Source organism: Polypterus senegalus, chromosome 9, assembly GCF_016835505.1.
Source record: "Polypterus senegalus isolate Bchr_013 chromosome 9, ASM1683550v1, whole genome shotgun sequence".
Classification (NCBI taxonomy): Eukaryota; Metazoa; Chordata; class Cladistia; order Polypteriformes; family Polypteridae; genus Polypterus; species Polypterus senegalus.
The window spans coordinates 176,167,714-176,187,698 of record NC_053162.1 but is presented as its reverse complement, the minus strand read 5'-3'; the positions used below and the strand labels follow the sequence as shown (position 1 = coordinate 176,187,698).

At 38.8% G+C, this 19,985-nt stretch overlaps 1 protein-coding gene across 3 annotated transcripts in view; it reads left to right on the top strand.

Moving 5' to 3' along the window:
* nup214 (nucleoporin 214) overlaps positions 1–19,985 on the top strand; it is a 118,956-nt gene that overhangs the window by 44,725 nt on the left and 54,246 nt on the right. For all 3 annotated transcript variants that reach the window (XM_039764391.1, XM_039764392.1, XM_039764390.1), the window contains exons 22-24: positions 1,481–1,732; positions 6,831–6,989; positions 8,816–8,924. In XM_039764391.1, the coding sequence (XP_039620325.1) occupies positions 1,481–1,732; positions 6,831–6,989; positions 8,816–8,924 (520 nt within the window). The remainder of the gene's footprint in view (positions 1–1,480; positions 1,733–6,830; positions 6,990–8,815; positions 8,925–19,985) is intronic.

The following is a 19,985-nucleotide window of genomic DNA, read 5'->3' as shown; positions in this document are numbered from 1 at the left end:
GCTGAATGCACCCCAAGGAGACACGGTCACTCCTCTGAAACCCCCTCTTAAACAGTGATGCAATGGGAAACATTTTTTTTACCTCCTCTTTGCTCGATCAGCTGCTGGATTGCTGCTACGGTCATGCCACGTGATCTGTGCTTTGAACATTTAAAAGCCTGTACAGCAGCTGTCCTACTCTTTGTCTTTTATTTCCGGACCCGGGTGTGGTTAAATCTCTTGGCAAAAAATCTTGTCTCGCCTGACACAAGTTCTTGCTATTTTTTTAGTTTATAGTTTAAAAATAGAATAAGAATCTGAAAATCTAACAACATCACATTAAAGTTTGATAAACTCTTTACTGTATCACCAGCACTTGCATCAGATTTGTGTTTCAGAGACATTGTTGAAGGGTGAAGACAAAAGGTTAAGATGAGCTCTTCTGCACAGCACTGTACACACACTATCACAGCAGGAAGGCACCCCTCGTTAGCACGTCTAGTGTACTGACAAGAGACAACTTTTTGCTATGTACGTAACATTACAAGCAGGCTTGCTATTGAGAATGAATGGGGGTGGCGAGGGGCGATTCACCACCCGCCCACCACAGAGGCACCTCCATTACAGTATGCTGCCTGCAGAGTCCGCCCGCCGAGAACGAGCAGGGTGTGGCCAAAGGCAGGTAGTGAATCGACCACCATCACCCCCATTCAACAGGCAGCCACCCGAGGCACACTACAATGTTGCCCTCCCGCCACCCCATTCACCCTCAATGGCCTCCGTTCAACCACAACCGGGTCACTGCTTGCAGCATCACGAGCCGCCCACCGAGAACAAATGGGGCAGCCGTTCCAGTGATACTGCAAGGCTGTGTGGTGGGCGGGCAGTGAAACGCCCCCCTCTGCCCCATCCAGCCTCTGTCCAGTCAGGAGCAGTAGCTGCAGCGGCGTGGTGGGTGGGCAGCAAACTGCCCCATCAAGCCTCCATCCTGCACACGAGCGGTAGCTGCGGCCCCGGTGACTATGCCGCGCACCCAGCCGCCCACTGAGAATGAATGGGGTGCACCCTCCACCACCCTATTCATCAACTGGAGCCGCCCGAGGGACACAACACTGTGTGAGCAGCGAAACCATCCCCCTCCAGCCACCGCTTGCAGTGTCCCTAGGCCAAAGATGACAGAGCGGCAGTTACTGAGGAGCCTGCGTCGCGTCCCCCAGACAGATGAAGGAGCAGTTACGGCCCCGTTTGTAAGTCGTATGTCGGATGTCCGTAGGTGTTAGCTCACTATACTATTTGTTTTTGGGCTGAAGTGTTAATATGACCTACACCTGTACATACTTTTTAGGAATGTATTTTAATTACTTTCAAATGATTTTAGTTTAACATTTACTACAGTGAGTTAGTGGCTGATTGTTATAAAGCAGTTTGTGCAAAGCAAAAAATGGTTTCTTTCAATTCATTTTTTTCTCTTTTTGTTTTTCCCCCCGCTAATATTTCTAAGCAAATCTTTCAAGGTCAGCATTTCTCTCACCAAAGTATTTTGAAGACTTGGATGACATCAGCTCCACATCCTCAGTTTCTCAGTCCATCGATCAGGAAGAGCTTGCATCTCTGGAGGAGGAGAAAGTGCAAGTCACACCGCCTAAGCACCAGGTTGTCTCTCGTACTCCATCCATCCAACCTGGTGGTATATCTCCCCCTGTCTCTGTGTTTGGAAAATTACAAGTGGGAGGCAACCCTGCAATTCTTTCAGGTAAGGTTGTATCCAGTATAGGTTTTTTGTACGAGTGCCTGTAGTGTAAGATTATATAGCAACTACTGGAAAAGCTGTAAGTCATGAGTCATATTATCATAATGGAAAATATTGTTTGTGTACATTGTGTGGTGGCAAAATATTAAAAAATTGTTGCATTTTTCCATGAGACATTTTTACAAATTGAATATTACATTTCATTTTACCAATGAGCAACCGCTTAGAAATCCATAAGAGTGACTCATCTTAAACAGTGTAGTGATTCTCTTCTCACATTAAGAATGTCAGTGCTGGAGTTTCCCTTTGGTTTGAAATTTTTATTCATTGTAAACAACACAGAAACGCATACTGGTGTCATGTCATTTTCTAACCCGTTTAATCCAGACCAGGGTCATTTGGTGGTGATTGAGGTGGTTCCTGGAGCTTGTCCCAGCTGGCATAGGGAGCAAGGCAGGAACAAACCCTGAACAGGGAGCCATTCTTTTGCAGGGCAGCTACACACACCCACACACTAAACACATACTAGGCCAATTTTAGCAGCGGTAAATGACCAAACTTGCATGTCTTTGGGCAGTTGGAGGAAACCAACACAAACACGAGGCAGGCAGGATCAGGGACACACAACCTTGGCCTCCTTACTGTGAGGCAGCAGCACTGCCTCCCATAAACTGGTGTGTTGGAACAAATCTATATATATGAAAGTCAATGTGTGTGTGTGTGTGTGTGTGTGTGTATGCATGTTCCAACATCACTTCCGAACAGCTGGGGCGATTTTCATGAAACACATGCTTCTCATTGGTCGACTAAAAATACTGTAGGGTAGAATGAAATCAACCCTAACCCACCCTTTTCTGTGTAGGGTGGGAGGTGATCTTGTGGTTTTATATGCATGTTATCATCTAGTTGACACTCGGAACGAGATTTGTTACAGATTTTGTTTTATTAGATAGGAAGCCAGTGTAGTCAAGACAGGATAGAGTTGACTTGGCCAACAAAATTTGGTGTAGTTAAACATTCTGGATACCATGTTTGTACAATAAATTATTAAAAAGGAATGACAAATGAGAAGTGGTAAGAATATGAAAAAGTATTTCTACTTCAACATCTTATTAAAAGAGAGAAACGTCAGACATAACCCAAAATAAAATTATGACTGCAACAAAAATGAAGGTTTCAAAAGCCTTCTGCTATCAAGAGTAACTCTGGGATGGGGCACCAGGGCATCACAGCGCATACTCAGTCTTTTAGAGCAGTGAATTAATGTAACATGCATGTCTTTGGGATATGTGAGGAAAATCAGACTATCCAGAAAAAACTTGCAAGGACTTGTAAGTTTCACATGGCCACTGCCCAGGTCACTGGAATTTAGGACTTTTGAGTTCTGCAGTACCAGCAATGGTATCTGCCATGCAGTTTATGCTTTGGGGTTAAATCCAGCCTACAAGACTCTTAACTAAATTACATGAATTTAATAATTTTAGATTTTATTTTGTAGAATAAAGTGTGTTTGTTTTTACATGATTCTCTAGACCACCATTTTTAAAAAAAATATTTTCTTTCCCTCCACCTGAAGCCTGGAAATTATTATAAATAGTAATAAAACATACTTAAGAATCATCTACATTTGTTCTGTAATAAATGAGGTGTATAAAAAATTGTGCTTATAACAGAAATAGTGACATTTAAGCAAAATTCAGTACAAATCATAACTCCACTGCAGGATCATATAAAAAGAAATATCCATTTCAAAAAATTAGTGTGCAGAATGGTTTGTTTCCGTTTTAGACCACGGTTTTCTTTTCAAAGAGAGATTGGTGATGGTCAGCCATCCATCCAATGAAACAAATGATGTCATTGGTGCATTATAGATCTACAGTATGTATTACTCCTATTGTTTAGCAGCATCTCAAAGTAAGCAAAGTTTTGAAACCTCGCACATGCAAAAGCAGTGTACCTCCCCAGCAGTGTTATACAGAAACTATTATTTACTGTAGAAGAATATAATAATATTAAACTCTTTCATAATTGATATGGTTTTAAAAATTTGTCAGTGGTTGTACTAGCTATAGATGTGCTGTTGTCTTGCTGTTTTCCCCGGTTACTGCTGTCTTTCAACAGGTCATGTAAAGTTGACTGAAAGCTTTTGGTTGCAGGACCGGAGTTTGTGGTTTTCTGCATTGTTAATGGGTGTTTTTACTTATTTCTTAATAAATCTGAAATTTCCATACACCGTTCCTGTAAACTCTGTATCATGTGATAAGGAAACTCTGCTTCATACCCGGTCACCCCATTAGGTGACATAAGAGGCCTCTCTGGGCACAGTCATCTGAGGTTTGGCGTTTATGAAAGAAAAAGTGGGCATGCTGTATACACCCAGCAGTGTGCGCTCCAGACCCCGAGGGGGACCAACAGGTTATCGAAGTCTACTAATACCAGCTACCTTCTATGGACAACAAGGGGCCATGTCCATCCACCAAACCTAGGGCTGCAAATGGGCTTTGATTGGCCCTGCTGTGCTTTCGCATTTTGAAGCAAGTAAAGGATCACAACTGGTATTTTTTACACTTAAGTGTTCTTTCAAGTACTGTAGAAAGATAACTCTCCACTCCCACCCACCTATCAACATTTGAACTAGTTATAATTGGCAGTAATTTTAACCTCCCCTTAGAACTGAATCGTTAAGAATCGTTCAAACATAGGCTTTTTAAAACATTGAGTGATGTGCCATGACTTACCATGTTTAATGCAAAATAGGAATATTGTGTAATGTCAAATGGGTGAATCAATGAGTGTTGTGCTTATGCTCTTTACTATGCTAAGCAGCTTGTTTCTGATGTAGAGCGGGTAGTTTAAATTATCACACTAAAAAAAAAAATGTAGCATTACTAAAAACTGTCCAATGAAGAGCAACAAAATGTCCCTCTGGACTGTATGGCACCTTTCTATAGTTAGCATTATCTTAAAGTGCTTTACAAGTAAACAATTAAAGCAGAATTATTCACATATATTTTGTATGTTTAGAGCACGGGCCAAGCCATCGGACACAGAGTCTAACTTCTTAAACATTAAACCACACGGCATTCACAAAATAACAGGGTCAGAGTGCTTATACAGATTTACAAATCTAATTCAGCAAAATAACCGCGCATGACCATACATCATTCTCATACCTAAGCCCACAGATCTATAGAGCATTAGAGAGAGACCTATAAAATGTGGTTAAAACTATATGAATGTGAACAGTCCATTGGAGCAAACAATGTGAGAACTTGACTGAACAAGTAATTCTCTTCCTTCTTTCAGGCATCCAACAATTTTTATTGTTGTTGCTATTGTTTCGACATCATCATGCAAGGCGACTTATAAAGTCGTTATGCTCACAACACGTTTTATACGAGGTGTGGCAGAAAAGTAGAGACTGGCAACACTGCAAGCGATCTGGCAATGCTGCGCTGTTGTCCTTGATAGAGCACGTGTATCAGTACCCTCCCATAGCTCAGTGCGAGTTTCAACTCCATCCGTTAACTACGTGATTTTTGTGACTGCTATTAGCGAAGTTGTGTTTTTGGTTGTGCGTCACGCAAAATGGACCAGCGGAATTTGGAGCAACGTTGTGCCATTAAACGGCAAGTGTGACGTTTGAAAAGTTAAAACAGGCCTATGGGGGACATTCTTTATCCCGAGCTCAAGTTTTTCGCTGGCACAAATCATTTTTGGAAGGCAGAAAACACGTTGAAGATGAACACCGTTCAGGGAGGACTTCAACCGAAAACCAATGAAAACATCGAACGTGTGAACACTCTTGTGAGATCAGACCATCGTTTAACATTATGAATGTTGAGTGAACAATTAAATTTGAACAGATTTACCGTTCATCAAATTTTGACTGAACATTTGCACATGCGAAAGGTCTGTGCCAAAATGGTGCCGAAAAACTGCCCTCTCCATAACAGAATTTTTGACCTCAAAAGGCTTTCCTGTGGTTCCCCAGCCCCCTTATTCACCTGACCTCAGTCCGTGTGACTTTTTCCTAAACTGAAAAATGTCCTCAAAGGACGTCATTTCGGGACTTTACAAAACATCCAAAAGAGTGTAACGGACATGCTGAAGACCATACCGGTTGAAAACTTCCAGCGCTGCTACCAACAGTGGGAACAACGTCTCCATCGGTGTGTAGCTGCCCAAGGGAACTACTTTGAAGGGATAACATTGATGTTTGAAAAAAATAAAAACTTTGGTAAATAAAAAATCAGTCTCCTTACTTTTCTGCCACACCTCGTAGAAGGCCCCAAGAAGCTTAGAACTTCAATTCAAAGATTCCATAAAAATGAAGTCAAACAAAGTCATATCATATGCCGCATTCAGAATGTAATTAAACATAGCAGTCTGCCGAGTCTTGTAGTTGAAGCTGAGAGTCCATGCAAGTCCAAGATGTCTGGATGCTATATTGGAACACTTTAACTGTTTGGCAACCAAACAAGTCTCCAAAACTTTTAAGTTTCATTTGTTCTTTTGAGCCAGGCTGTGTAAGTTTTTTGTTTCTAGGATTGAAAATAATTTGCTTCACTTTACAATTTTGTTTTAGTAAACACTTGTTTATTAATGGTTGCCTGCAATATTTTTAAAAATCGTGAGATTATTGGTACTGAAGAAAGTTATATTTACAAATCACAAAACGGTTGGTAGTAATGACTATTTCAAGCAGGACATATTTCTTTCAGCCCCTCAGAGCATTATCTTGGTAATCTGCCTTAGCAGCAAGATGGAGCCTTGAAAATTGTGTACTTAAACTATGAACATTGAAGTTATTCTAGTTTTAATTAATTAATTGACACAGAATTTTATTTTCTTTGTTCTATTTTATGCTGAAAAGTATAAAACTGCTCTATACCACTTGTTCATGATCCGTTTTTAAGGCCTTAGCCTATTAAGGTCTGCAGCTGAAGTACTTCTGTTTATTTTATACCCTTTTGTACACTTTTTCCAAGACTCCAGAAATGTATACACCTCATTGAAATTAAACAATTAATGACAAATGGTAAGTTACGTTACATTGTATTTTTAAACTAACAGTAATGTCCTTTCAATTTATTTACAGCTAAATCAATTGGAGCAGGAGGGGACAGCACTGCATTTGTATCCAAAACAATTAAGCATGGTGCCCCAACCAACGAGAAAAGCCCAGCTGTTACTGTATCTGCCCAGCAGGCTGCTGCGGCAGCAGCAATGAGAAGACAAATGGCCAATCAGGCAGCAGGTAGACATTAAGTAAAACTTGTGCCTATTTTTCACCATGACAGTCATTGCAGAAGATTATGGCTAAATGTCAATTGCTAGTTAAATCGTGAAATTAATTTCAAGGTTTTTGTCTTTTATTGCTGATATTAACTTAGTGTTTCAAAGCCATTGCTATTTGCTTTCGTAATGATTTGTATTCCATATGACACACTTTCCAACTAACTCTTTTGAAACACTTGGCATATGGCACAAGTGTCATTCTTTCTTTTATTTTCATTCTAAAGTGTTTTTAAAAACTCCTGGAAAGTGTTTTTTCAGTTTAGTTACAGTAGTTTAACAGAGCATTGTTTGTTCTGATATTTTATCTGTTTGACACTCTTAATTGTAAAAGTAAGACATTAAGATGTCATTCAAATGCCATTACTCATTTTTGTGAGGAATTGTCAGTTGTGCTGTCTGAGTTAAAATCATCAGTGTAGCAAAAGCCTTTCTTCTTCTTCTTTGTTTAGATAGATAGACAGATACTTTATTAATCCCAAGGGTGTTTAATTAGGTAATCTATTTAAGTTGGGTTGTCACGGTGGCACAGTGGTAGTGCTACTGACTCGTAGTAAGGAGACTGGGGTTCACATCCTGAGTCCATCCTGAGTGGAGTTTTCATGTTCTTCAAATGTCTGTCTGAGTTTCCTCCGAGTACTCCAGTTACCTCCCACAATCCAAAGACATGCCTGTTAGGTGGATTGACGATACTAAATTGGCCCTAGTGTGTTGTTGGGGTGTCTGTGTGTGTGTCACCCTGCAATGAACTGACACGCTATCCAGGGTTTGTTCCTGCCTTACTCCCTATGCTAGCTGGAATATGTTCCAGCACCCATACCCCCTAAATGCCAAGTTTAGGACTAAGTGGGTTAGAAATTGACTGACTGAAGTTTCAGTTAGCATAAATGTCTATGGGATTCCAGAGGAATAAGTACATTTTTTTCTCCTATTGCCAACTGTAATATTTTGGAAGAATCATAGTCTTCAGAGTCTGCACATCAGCCACCCTCTGTTATGTTTCATCTCTGACGTGCTCATTAAAAGAAATACATTTTTTTGTTATTTTCATCAGATACAGCATGTTACAGTGGTATGATATTCTTTCCTACAGATAAACTTCTTTAAAAGGTTCTCTTTTGCTTTAAAGCAATTATATTGAATGGACAAAATATTTATTATTTCAAACTCTGGAACCATGTACTTTGTCACACTCCGTTCCTCTTTTTCCCTTGTGTTTTCTTGCTTTTGTGGGCCAAGCACATCAATACAATGGAATTTTCTGAAATGGTTTATTGCGCAAGATATTCTTTAAAAGCTGAAGAAAAGAAATGCACTTTCCTAACACTAACTATCATTTTAAATAAAATTTCTATCTGACACCCATTACCCCGCCCCAAATAACTGAAGTGGAATATAATAATGGCTAGAGCTGGAATGCAGGATGTGGTGCCAATCTGTATCGATTGTGTACGTGCACACGCACGCACGCACGCACGCACACACACACACACACTCTCTCTCTCTCTCTCTCTCTCTCTCTCTCTCTCTCTCTCTCTCTCTCTCTCTCTCTCTCTCTCTCTCTTATATTCAGGCATGGCCCATTTGAAGCTATTGCACATTTTTGGGACATGGCCACAAAATCTGACAACCACATCTTTGCTGTTTAAATTAAAATCCTTCTAGATTGGAGCCATATATTTGCACCTGCTAATATGGGTATTATGCTGACCAGTCATCGATAGATTTTCATGTACTTTAACAGATATAAGTTGATTTAAATCCTTTTATTGGTTTTTTGCATTTTAGCTGCCAATACTTCACTTACAGAGTCAACGCTGAAAAATGTTCCTCAAGTTGTGAATGTCAAGGAGCTTAAAGAAAAAGGATCGTCTTTAATTATGCCACCCCTTCAAAGGTTGGTAAATCTTTTTTTGGTGGTATAACCAGTGGGGAGTAATTAACAAAGCTGAGGGACACTCTTGCTGTTGCACAATAAAAGTAAGTTGCACAATCTGACGTGCCTCTGGTTGATGAAGGTCTTAATGTACTTAAGCATTAGAATTCTCTGCTTGTAATTTCCAGCTTCTTTAGTTTACATCCCAATCGTGCTGTCTTAGGGTGCATACTCATTGGGTGTGGGGGCAACACCTGTGAAATCAGCAACGGCAACTGAGGAAAGCGAGCAGTCAGATCTGCTGCTTGTTAAGCAGAGTTCTGTATTTGGCTCAGCGGTCGAACTAGTGGCTATTTTTCCAACTACCCTTTTTCAACTCCCACTGCAGATATCATCTTGGGTCTGAGAGCGTAGTAGTATTGTAGTGAGAGGTCTTAGTAAGTTGTTAATTCTGCCATCTGTCAGTGGGAGGTCAAGGAAATTCTTAACCCATCACTTGTCAAGAAAATTTAAAAAACAAAATCCTAAGTTGACATGGTGCTTTCTCTAAACATGTCTTATTGCTCACATTTGTCATTTAGAAAACCAAACAAGGCATACTTTAGATCATTTTATTCTGTTAGTAGAATTATTCTACTTTGTATATTGACGTAGGCCAAGTTTATATTTCACGTGATGCGTGCTCCAACGGACTCTACTGATACGCAAGCGTTATACTGTTTATACTTGTGCGTGTACTTTATTTAAATCTGGAAGATTCCACCAGGTGGCAGTGTGAGATATCATCACGGTGAGAACAGTTTCGGCTTCACTATGTTGTGATTTGCCTGAAATATCCATTAAATTCCGAGGACACCTTTCCGCAGTGTCTCTGAAAATGATGTTTAATGATTAAATCCATCAATCCGGTGATGCGCCCATTCCTGCAAGCATCAGGTGCAAGACAGAAACGATCCCTGGACAAGGCATCAGCTCATTGCAAGGTGAACACAAGCACACACATACTCTAGCATCACCAAATCCCCAAACCTTCATGTATTTGGAAGGAAACTGGAGCTCACTGTGGAAACCCACCAGGGAATTATGAAAACTCCAGGCAAGGAACACCAAGGATGCGACTCCCTGCAACTCGGACTGTGCCGCCACAACATGTGTAATCATTATTAGTATTCCTTATATAAATTAGGTTAGCGACTTATCTGTAAAATGTAACATAAATACTTTAATGCATTTCATCATGATAATGATATCAAGTGTAAATCTAAGGATTCTAAATGTGCAGAGACCTGGAATATCATTAATGTAATGTATTCTGTGTGTGGCAATTGCTTCTGTCAGGTCAGGAGGAAGCCCCAGAAGCACATAGCAATTAACAACTGGGTCATTTTTTAAGATGACATTTACGACAGTCTGCTTTAATAATAAAATAAACTATGACGTTAAAGTGGACATTTCGAGATTAAAGCTGAAATTTCCGCTTTAATAACAAAATAGACCTTTTCACCATCCCCTTAATTTTTTTTCTCTATGGCTCAAATACACCACCGTACATTCTGGTGCTATTGTGACGGCGCACAAAAAAAAGACTGCACAGAAGATGGTATGTGAGACTTTTAAAATGTATCGTGTCATTGCGTTGGGGAATATGCGACACTTGAATATAAAAGCACCACGAATGGACTTGTATTTCACCACATCGAACCATTCATCAAACATCAAAGCATGCACATCAATCCCGGAGGATCCACATAGCAGCTTTCCGACACATGTAAATAGTAAACAGAGACTCTGACATCACACTACATCTTTTATCACACTGTTGCCCCTGACTTTTTGCTGGTACTGCAACTCGTGCATACATTGCGTTAATTTCTGAGGAAGTGCTCAGAGGATGCGTTAAATGAAAGCTGGGAACACGTGGCAGCCATGATGTGTACGCGTTCTGAGCATGAAGTACAAACGAGCCCTTAGAGTGCTTATGGATAAAAACATTTAAAATAGTAACAGCAAAACACAAAACATGAGTTCTCCATATATATGTGTGTTTGTGCATATATTCTCATAAATATAAATGCATCTAATTCATAAATATAAAGTTCTGTATTTGTTATTTTGTTTTCGGGTTCCTCATGGTGTTAACATAATAAAAAGTAAGGCCACTTGCTGATAGAGGGGAGGGGATTTTAAAAATGTCGAGTTCACTTACACCTTGAAGTAAATTCACCATTACAGGCTCACAGGCCACTGGTAAAAGTCTGTTTAAGGATGTATCACATTAGATGACTTTTCTAGCAATTTTCAATCATTGCTAGAACACTGACATAATCAGACAGTCGGAGGCAGTCGGCTACGTATGCCCATATAGCGCGGTCTAATGTCTCATGCCCAACGACTGAGACAAACTAGTGTGCAACTGGCTAAGACTAAATCAGATATGTTTGATTGGAGGTGCACGTTGGTTGCGTGGGAGAGTTGAGAACAAATGAGCATTCAGCTGGAAGTGCAATGCAAACCTTGCAACAAGGAATAAGGACCATGTGGGTTTAAACCCTATAAGTAGAAGAGAAGCTTGTCTGTCTGATGTCTCATCCTTTATGTACTAAAACAGAATGGAGGGGAAAAAAACAAAGGGCCGAGACTGTGGTTTGAAGCACCACAGCTATTACCCCTTCATACAGCACCAGCTCCATCAGGCTGGGTGTGGGCTGCGAACTTCACAAACTGAACACAACCTCGCCTGTCTGATGCCTTGTATTTTACATACCATAACAGAAAAACATTAAATAAAGTGCAGAGACTGCTGCTGAAATTAATGCAGCTTGTTAGTGCTGGCTCGATCAGGCAGCACACTATTGGCTGTTAGAAAAAGGGGCGGGCACGACTGTGCTGGAAGAATGGCACTTTGTCGGTAAATGTGTCATGGGCTAAAAATTTCAGATGGCTTGGTGCAGCAATGAGATCAGAAACTGCAAACAGAAAATCTGACATACCCAATGACAAGAAGTCATGTAATGTGACATTGGCTTAAGCAGACATAGGTCAGCTAGCGATATATATGGTGTTCTGTGATACACTATAATGCATGGTAGGACCTATAATTACAGTGGAACTACTCAATGTGCAGTCTCGATTTTGTGAAGTAATTGATAACCATTTCTGCAGTCTGTATCTCAAAGACAGGTAGAGTAATAACGGTCAACTTAACTGCAGCTTGAACACAGGGATATTTGAATGGTTAAAATTTAAAGACACAAACAAAAAATAAAATGATAGAAATAAAACCAAAATATGCAGAAAAAGGCAATCCGCAGTAGAGGACAATAGAACAATAGGTGCTGGGGTCATGCCCAAAAAGGGCTGTTTGTATCCTCTCCGTTCATCCTGCTTGTAAGTGCCATCTGGATATCCTTATCCTTTGAACAAGCACTTTTTTTTTTTTTTCCTAAGAATGTCAGAGGAAGAACAGCTGAATAAACTATTGCTTTGTTAGTGCAGTACAGAAAATAGTTTTGTGGTTTGCTTAAAGAAGTATTATTACTATTACTACTACTACTGTTCTTTACATATAGAATAGATTAATTGTATTTGCAACCATGAAAGGAATAAGCATAAGTCTATTTTTATTTATTTATTTTTATTTTTTTAGGGCCGTTAATCATTTCTTACGATCAGCACGTTTATTTTAACTTTATCATGTATTTGTTGGGTAACTTCCAGGGAATTTTGTCACGTACTGCATGTCTAATCTTTGGCATGGTGGGGAACCTTTTGCAAGGTTCTTTCTGAATAAGAAAGATTAGTCCATTCCCCAGACTTGAAAGGTCTTAAATGTTCAGGCTGAGAAATTGGAAGGCTTCTCTTTTGGAAGGTAGTGTAGATTATTATATAATGGGATTTTCTGCCTTTCGTTTAACTTCATGTTCCTCATCTCGGAATATGAGAGTAGAAGCAGATTTGTGATTTACAGCCAAGAACCTAAAAAATCACTTGTATTTCTGCTGTAAGAATCAGGATAAAGGTGTGAATAATAAGAACAGAAAAGTCTCAGCAGCCTTAATGGAATATTACCAACTGCATTATGTTTCCCATAAAGTGATGCTTCTGGGAAATCAAAAATAAAAAGGCAAAATGGAGAAGTGCCCTTAAGGCTAAATAAAAAGAGGAAGAGACCAGCAGCAAAGGGTCTTCAGGGGACATATTGATAAACTACAGTGCATAGAATTTTAAGTATGAGATAGGAAACTGTCAACACTGTAGAAACAGCTGACATAACCACATCTGGAGCTTAGCATTTAGCCCTGTAGACCTCTTCTCCTTTTGGATGTAGTGGGAATGACAACAGTTTAGAGGTCAATATAAACCCAAACCTATAAAAAATACAAAATATCTTTTTAAGTATTCTCTTGTGACAAGTGGAAAAGGGGGTATGGGTTAAATCTTGGAATTTTCCAAGTATAGTGTCTATAAGGAATTAAATTCCAGAGGGGGATGGTAGTCATCTTCTCAAGAAAGGATGTGTGAGAAATAAATGGCACCACGGAGAAAATGAAATGAATGATTTTCTTTCACAGGAATGGCATGGTATATAGTTAGTAGAGCTAAATGCCTCCTAATAAAAGTGTAAAATGTTCAGTTATTGATTGCTTGTCAAAATTCATGTACTACATTTAAGGAAGAGACTGAGTATAACTTCCATTTGTGGTATAGTGCTTGACAGGCTCTGTATTATTTTCTTGTATGTAGAAATCTGTAAGAAGAAAATCAGGATTTTTTGATGTTACAGACCCACAAAGAAAGCTGTCATATGATAAGGAAGCACCTGTTTTTGCAAATTATAAAGTATTATAGTTAGGTTCCAGTATTTATCGAGGTATTTTGTTCCATTTCTAAGATAAATTCACCTGAACATCCAAATTATTCCTGCCTTTATCAGCCCAACGCAGACAATGTATACTTAATATTTTCAGTAGAGTTGCTGATTAAATTCCTTTCATTCCTGAGATTAACTTGTAAAAAATTTCTGCAATTTTTTATTTTATTTTTTACGCAACCCTTAAATGCATTAATTTAGCACAGTTAATTTCACACGTAATGAAGCAGCACCAGATAGATTTAAGTTGGTTAATAGTAGTAGCAGATCACAGGTGCTGGATTGTTTCCTATGATGTTTCTTGATGATCTTCATCCTCACATACTAGTCAAGTTGCCACCTGCTACTTCTAATCCCATACTGGAACATAAAATGCTACATATTATATTGAATCAATAAGGGACGCGATCCATTCCATATTTTTGTGCGCATTGTTTTATATGTACACTAGATCTTCATAGTGCAGATAATAACATGAGAATAATTTAAATCAAACACATTGTACAAGCAGAAAGGACGAGTTTTATTTTCATAGATATTACCACCTACATATCATCAGTTTATATTCTTGGTTAGGAAGTGAAAAATGGAGAGTGCAATGTGGCAGAACAGTCACTGTAGATGGCATGTCCTGTAGTCTTAGGCAGCTAAGAAGCACACTTATGGGTGCACTGGTGCCAGTTCATTCATTTTTAATTCAGTTGAGTTTTTTTTTTCTTATAAAGCATACTTCCATTTGTAAACCCCAGGATATATTATAAATGCAATATAATTTCATTGAGACACACACATGATGCTGACCACTGATTTTTACAGAAAAATGGAGATTTATATACACACCTATCAGCCACAACATTAAAACCACTGACAGGTGGTTTATAAGTAAAGTAAATACATTTAATTCTCATTGCAATGGCACCTATTAAGGGGTAGGATATAGTAGGCAGCAAGCGAACAGTCAGTTTTTAAAGATGATATAAAGCAGGAAAAAATGAGCAAACATGAAGATTTAAGGGACTTTGAAAAGTGCCATACTGTGATGGTTAGGTGACTGGGTCACAGTATCTGTAAAAGTGGTCCAAGGAAGCACCATCAGTAAATTAGCAACAGTGTATTGGGTGCCCAAGGCTCATTGCTTTGTGTGGGGAGCGAAGACGAGCCTATCTGGTCTGATCCCACAGAAGATCTTCATGCTGTCCATGAGGGAAAGGTGTCGGAACACAAGGTGCATTGCAGTCTGATGCAGAACGGTTGGAGTGCCCATGCTAACCTCTGTCTTCTGCTGAAAGCGTTAACAATGGGCCTGTGAGCATCACAACTGGACCATGGGGCGATGGAAGAAGGCGGCCTGGTCTAATGAATCACATTTTCTTTTAGATCATGTGGACAGCTGGGCGTGTGTGAGTGGTTAACTTGGTGAAGAAATGGTAGCAGGATACACTATAGGAAGAAAGCAAGCCAGCAGATACTCTGGGCAGTGTTCTGCTGGGAAACCTTGGGTCCTGGCCTTCATGTGGACATTATTTTGACACATACCACCTACCTAATGATTGTTGCAGACCATGTACACCCATTCATGGCAACAGTATTTCCTGATAGCAGTAGCCTCTTTCAGCAGTTTAATGCACTCTGCCACACTGGGAAACTTCTTCAGGAATAGTGTGAGGAGCATCTGTAGGATGTGCTGGAAAAACAAGTCCAATCTGTGGAAGCCCATCCTTGAAACATATGGGACTTGAAAGAATCAGCTGTTAATGTCTTGGTGCCAAACACCATAGGACACTTTCAGAGGTCTTGTGCAGTCCATGCCTGGACAGGTCAGACTGCACAATGTTAGGCAGGTGCTTTTAATGTTGTGGCTAATCAGTGTGTGTGTTTTAGTGGGCTCACCTCAGCAAGCAGCAGTGTACATTGGTGTGCGTGTGTGTGTCTTAACATTGATTTAGACTAATCGATTAGATTAAAGTGGTTTTGGTTTATGTTTCATATAAGTAATTTCTTTATAGCCTCCAAAATAAAAAGTGTGTTTATGTATACAGTGGACTCTTGACTTACGAACTCAATTCGTTCGCGAGGGCTGGTTGTAACTCAAGTTGGCTGTAAGTCAAGACTATTTTTCCCATAAGAAATAATGGAAATACCCAAAATGCGCTCCGAACCTCCCACAGCAACACTTACTTAACCTTTTCATAATAAAAAAGGGTTGTATAATGCGCACAATTTACCAAAACACCAGTAATTTTTCTAATGTACTAACCAAAAAGTTATAAAAAGTGCCTAGCCTACCAGAAACAACAATTTCATACTGTACTCACCATTTAATTTGACATCTTTGGGCTGAAGAAAGGGAGGAGGAGGAGAATGAAATGGAAGGTGGTTATTGTTTAGAAGGAGCCTCCTTATGCAAATGTTTTCTTTGTAAAATTGTCGAGATGGTGGATTTCGACATGCTGTACATATTAGCGAGATCAGTCATGAACACCACTCTCATATTTCGGCACAATTTCCTTCTTCGTTTCGATTGTGATCACTGTTTCTCAAGTTAATAATGACAATAGTCGAGCACTCAGTTCAAAGCTGGCCGTGTTATGAACTGCTGTTATAATACACTCCAAAGCAAGCCGGTGCTGACTCAGCCTGATGACATCATCATGTGCCGCGCAAGCCCGCTAGCTAACATCCCTTAACAATCGCTTTCTTTACCTTCATTACCTTCTCTTCCTTTAGCAATTATGCGTCTTGCTTGCCATGGTCTTAGTGAATTATATATATAGATAAATCACTGCACTGACCAAAATTACGTCCACAAACACATGTATCTGGGCTCCGACTGACGCTTACAAATGCTCTCGGCTGTTTGTTTACAATCGCACAAGCGGATACACGTGACTGCATTCGGGTCGTAAATCAAAACAAAAATTTTGCCCGTAAATCAAGTTGTTCGTATGTCAAGAGTCGACTGTATACGTGTACATGGTACACTCATACGCACTCACTTTATTACCTATGCCTAATTCTGCAAAAATGGCCATACCGCAATATCTGTTTAAAAGGTTTAGCCCAGGGTATTTACAATGTTTATTTGTGGGCTCTTAAAATATAAAGGAACTGCATAATGATATCAAGGACAAAATTATTATGTTTATAAAAGGATTGAATTATTTATGCAAAGAGCATATTTCAGTTTTTTTTTGTAAAAAGTTTTATGTCAAAATAATATCACATTAAAAATTTATTTTGAGTGCTTTGAAATACAAATATCACAGAGAACAAAGTTTCAGTGTAGGAATTGTTATTGAATAAAAATCACACATACTGCGTTCACAAATTAAACATGTATAGTGTTTTGAATTATTCATTTATTTTTTTTCCCCATTTGTCTTATTTTGATTTGATTTTTGTTTTTGTAGTTAACTTATTGGCAGTAGGTCTTACAGATCATAAGTTGGTTTCTCTTAGCTTATTTTTTTAAATTTTATATATTTTTTTCATTCTTGCACCATTAAAAGTGGTAGGACAGCAAGTGACATTGTTACTAAAAATATATGTTTTAATTAACAACATATCAGCACCGTCTGTTTTAGAGCCACAGTTAGTTAGATTACCACCTTTAACTTCCTTTATTTGTCTTGTGTATGAAATGACTCTGGCTGGTGGCTCTGTATTTCTGCTTTAGAAACCAAATATTTGTTTTAGAAAGGCATATACTACAGCTGTACATCACAATTCCATCTCATTTCACCTTGAAGATTCTCTTTTTCATTGTTAATTTGTACTGTAGTTACCAAAAAAAAAAACTCTGAAGAGATATAAACATTGTAATAGTCCCGTCAGCAGTAGCAGTGGCATTTAATAAATCTGACCTTGCTTCTGTTCTGCACACAAAGCACATTGATTTCTGAACTCCTGTGTTATTTAACAATGTGTCATTGTCTTTGTTATCTATTTTAATGTTTTCTTCACTTTATTGTGGAACTAGCAATAGCAAGTGTGTAATAATCATATATACTGTGCCATAAATGGTGTAGTGTTGTCAATCAGTATACCATAGTTATATAATTTCTATCCCATATTCTTTCTCGGGCAGCTGCTTATTGATCTTTTTTTGCATCTGTGGAAAGATGGCTAGATGTGCTAGTCATACTGATTCTGCATTTGCAGGAGAAAGGGGAGATGGAATTTGAAAAATGGCATGGAAGAAGCTGCAGAGGTTGATTAGCATAAGTAACAGATGTAGCTCCTCTTCAATATTTTAGCACATTTGCATAGCGTTCTAGTCAGCCATTTTGCTCCTCATTCTAATATTTTTTTTGTTTTGGTGTCCCAGTGCTGAGACGCTTCCTTGTCTTAAATGTAGGATTTCTTTCCATATCATGAAAAATATTGACTTACCTAAGGTTAAACAATAATTTAGTTAAACCGCATGCTGCCGATATAAATAATGAGGTTGTATTTTTATATTAACATCAGCTTGGCTTTGTAACATAGTGGAGTTTTCCCCAAGCCATTTCTTCCATTATCATAATTTTTTTAGGGAAGTAGCTTGACACCTATAATGCATAATAGGTTTTTGTAGTCTAATGTTTTGCCTCTTTTCACTTCTGAATATCTAAATTTCTAAAGTCTGTTTAACTTTCAGTTTTACTTTTCCACAAAACAAAATCCCTCATGTAAGAAAATATATGGGTAGGTATCCCTGCTTTCCAATCCTATCCATTAAAATGAGTCTGGAAAAGAAAACTTGAATATCAAAAAAATATTTCCCATTACAGTATTTTAAATAGGAAAAGTAATAATCCATACACTGCCCATCAGAAAACCACCAACCAATTACTCTTAAACACCGATAGGGCTGTCATTTCTTGAATTATTCATAATTTAAAAAACAGTTCATTCATTGGTTACCTAATTTATAAAACTGTTTAATGGGAGTGTTTCTGCATATTAGCTTACAAGTGAGATACAAGAGAGAAACTGGGCCTTCACTACGCCCTTATGTAGGCTCACCTCTCAAAACAGTGGACGCAAAATGTTGTGAAGTTTATTTAAAGTTGCTTTTTTCCACCATGTTTGCAGGTATTTTTCAAGATTACAGAGATGTTTTTCGGGTAAATGCAGCCACTGCAATTCGAACAAATGCACAAAATTATCAGGAGACAGCTCAGAGTTTATGGGCACCAACAGCGATATGTTTGTACAGGCATAACTATGAAAATTTCTTCAGAGGTACATTGGATGAATTGGGCCTTGCAGCCAATAAATTCAGATAACAAGTATATGTTACAGGACACCAAGAGCCATTATAGTGAAAAATCAAAGACGTATGACTATAAACATTGAAATACTCAGATTTTATTGGTAACTACTGCTGATCAGATCTGATTAAATCGAATCGCATCCAAATTATACATACAGTGCAATGTTTAGTTGCAACTCTTAGGACTGTGCCTTGGAATGAAAAGGAACATTAACAATATGTAACTTTTTAAATTCAAATATGTAATAAGTAATAACAACTAAAGAAGTAATAACAGAATTTGAAAAATGGCATGGAAGGAGCTGCAACGGTTGATTAGCATAAATAACAGATGTAGCTCCTCATCAATATTTTAGCCTATTTGCTTAGCGTTCCAGGCAGCCATTTTGCTCCTCATTCTGTTTTGTGTCATAGTGCTGAGAAACTACCTTGCCTTAAATGTAGGATTTGTAAAGGAACTATAACAATACATATCTATATATAAAAACAGACAGGTGTTGGATTTTATATGTCTGTCCGCTTTTCACGAGAGAACTACTTAACGGATTTAGATCGGAGTTTTTTTCAATAATTTGCTTGAATATTCTGATTGATTTTTGTGACTTCTCTCATTGTGCTATGTATCATAGTTCGCTTGCGGTACCAATTTATTTGTGCAAATCTGAGAGACCCGCAGCGGGCCCTCCTCACTAATGCGCCAGCCTCAGTGTGTTACCTACCTCAGCTTAGCCAGCAAACGAGGAAGTGTGACATCAGGACCTCCTCCCTGTCCTGTTTAACTGCTATACAGTAATCCCTCCTCGATCGCGGGGGTAGCGTTCCAGACCCCCCCGGCGATAGGTGAAAATCCGCGAAGTAGAAGCCATGTCTGTATGGTTATTTTTATATATTTTAAGCCCTTATAAACTCTCCCACCCTGTTAACATTATTAGAGCCCTCTATACATGAAATAACA